The 1,128-nt window shown below is 44.9% G+C and overlaps 2 protein-coding genes across 2 annotated transcripts in view; one reads left to right on the top strand and one right to left on the bottom strand.

Moving 5' to 3' along the window:
• Positions 1–480, bottom strand: part of LOC107693766 (40S ribosomal protein S18-like) — a 5,443-nt gene extending 4,963 nt beyond the window's left edge. The window contains exon 1 of the mRNA XM_016493280.1: positions 397–480. Within this exon, the coding sequence (XP_016348766.1) occupies positions 397–399 (3 nt within the window). The 5' untranslated portion in view covers positions 400–480. The remainder of the gene's footprint in view (positions 1–396) is intronic.
• A 67-nt stretch (positions 481–547) lies between these two features.
• The window catches only part of LOC107693764 (vacuolar protein sorting-associated protein 52 homolog), an 18,990-nt gene continuing 18,409 nt past the window's right edge, over positions 548–1,128 (top strand). Inside the window, exon 1 of the mRNA XM_016493279.1 lies at positions 548–785. Within this exon, the coding sequence (XP_016348765.1) occupies positions 708–785 (78 nt within the window). The 5' untranslated portion in view covers positions 548–707. The remainder of the gene's footprint in view (positions 786–1,128) is intronic.

Here is a 1,128-nt window from a genome sequence, read left to right as displayed (position 1 = left end):
AACACACACACACACACACACACACACACGAGTTAAACGCGCAGAACGCTCCTCTACTACACTAATAGATGCTAGCGGGTTAGCAACTTACTGACTACAACTACACACCAGTTTCGCACTTTCTGGCCTAAACTAAACACAAACGACGTTAACATATGTTAATATTTAGTTCTTTTTACAGGTGGTGCGTTGTAAACTTAACCCGGCGCGGACCGAGCACGGGATTTCAGTCACTCATTTAACTTAACCTATAGAGTAAGCCTAACATTTTCACTCAAATATATTCTACATCTGCTAAAATCATAGGATGTTAAACCAGTGCTGCCATACACACACAAATAAGCGCGATGTTGCGAGATTTTGACTACAATCTTGAGGATTTCATTTCGTGCCTACCATCTTGTTCGCTGGTTCCGCGCAAAGAGGAAGTGACCACGATCTCGCGATAATTTCACCACTGGACGCGCGAACTCGACAGGAACAAGTTCCGTCACGATGAAAACGTCCGGTGGGACCAAAACAATATTAAAACCGATTTTTTTTTTTATTATAAAGAGCAGTTGATGCTGTTTAGTACACTGTAGTATATATTCCAGAGTTTTTACTCTTTTTAAAAAATAGATTTCGTGTGACTTTACAGCGTGGCACGCGTTTCTGCGGGACCGTAATACTGAAGGGACGTGTAGTTTTTGTGGACTACAGACGCTATGGCGGAGGCGCTGATTCCCGCAGCGGAGCTCTCGAAGCCCGGCGCTGATTCTGCGGCTGCTGCTGGAGCCATGGAGGTGAGGAGGACTTTGTCTCGGGTTTATCAGCTTCACTGATCGCGTTCACAGCTGTTTACACCCGCTAGCGCTCTCTCACAGCTGGAGCACAGAGATATGACACGGACCTGCTGGGTTTCTGTATGAAACATCACGGTTATTATAAGTTAATTGCTGTGAAGGTTGTTTACTGATCGCCACCGATATTGTCCTGTGCAGCTCCTTATTTCGGTCAACATCTTAAGATATCATATTTTCGGACGTCATATTAGTAAGATCACGTGACAGTGCAGTGTTGTGTCAAACCACACACACACACAGACACACACTCACACAGACAGACAGACAGACACACACACACACA

The sequence above is a fragment of the Sinocyclocheilus anshuiensis genome, unplaced genomic scaffold (assembly GCF_001515605.1).
Source record: "Sinocyclocheilus anshuiensis isolate Anshui unplaced genomic scaffold, SAMN03320099.WGS_v1.1 scaffold1986, whole genome shotgun sequence".
NCBI lineage: Eukaryota > Metazoa > Chordata > Actinopteri > Cypriniformes > Cyprinidae > Sinocyclocheilus > Sinocyclocheilus anshuiensis.
The sequence above is the reverse complement of the archived record's forward strand: the minus strand, read 5'-3'. Positions and strand labels throughout refer to the sequence as shown.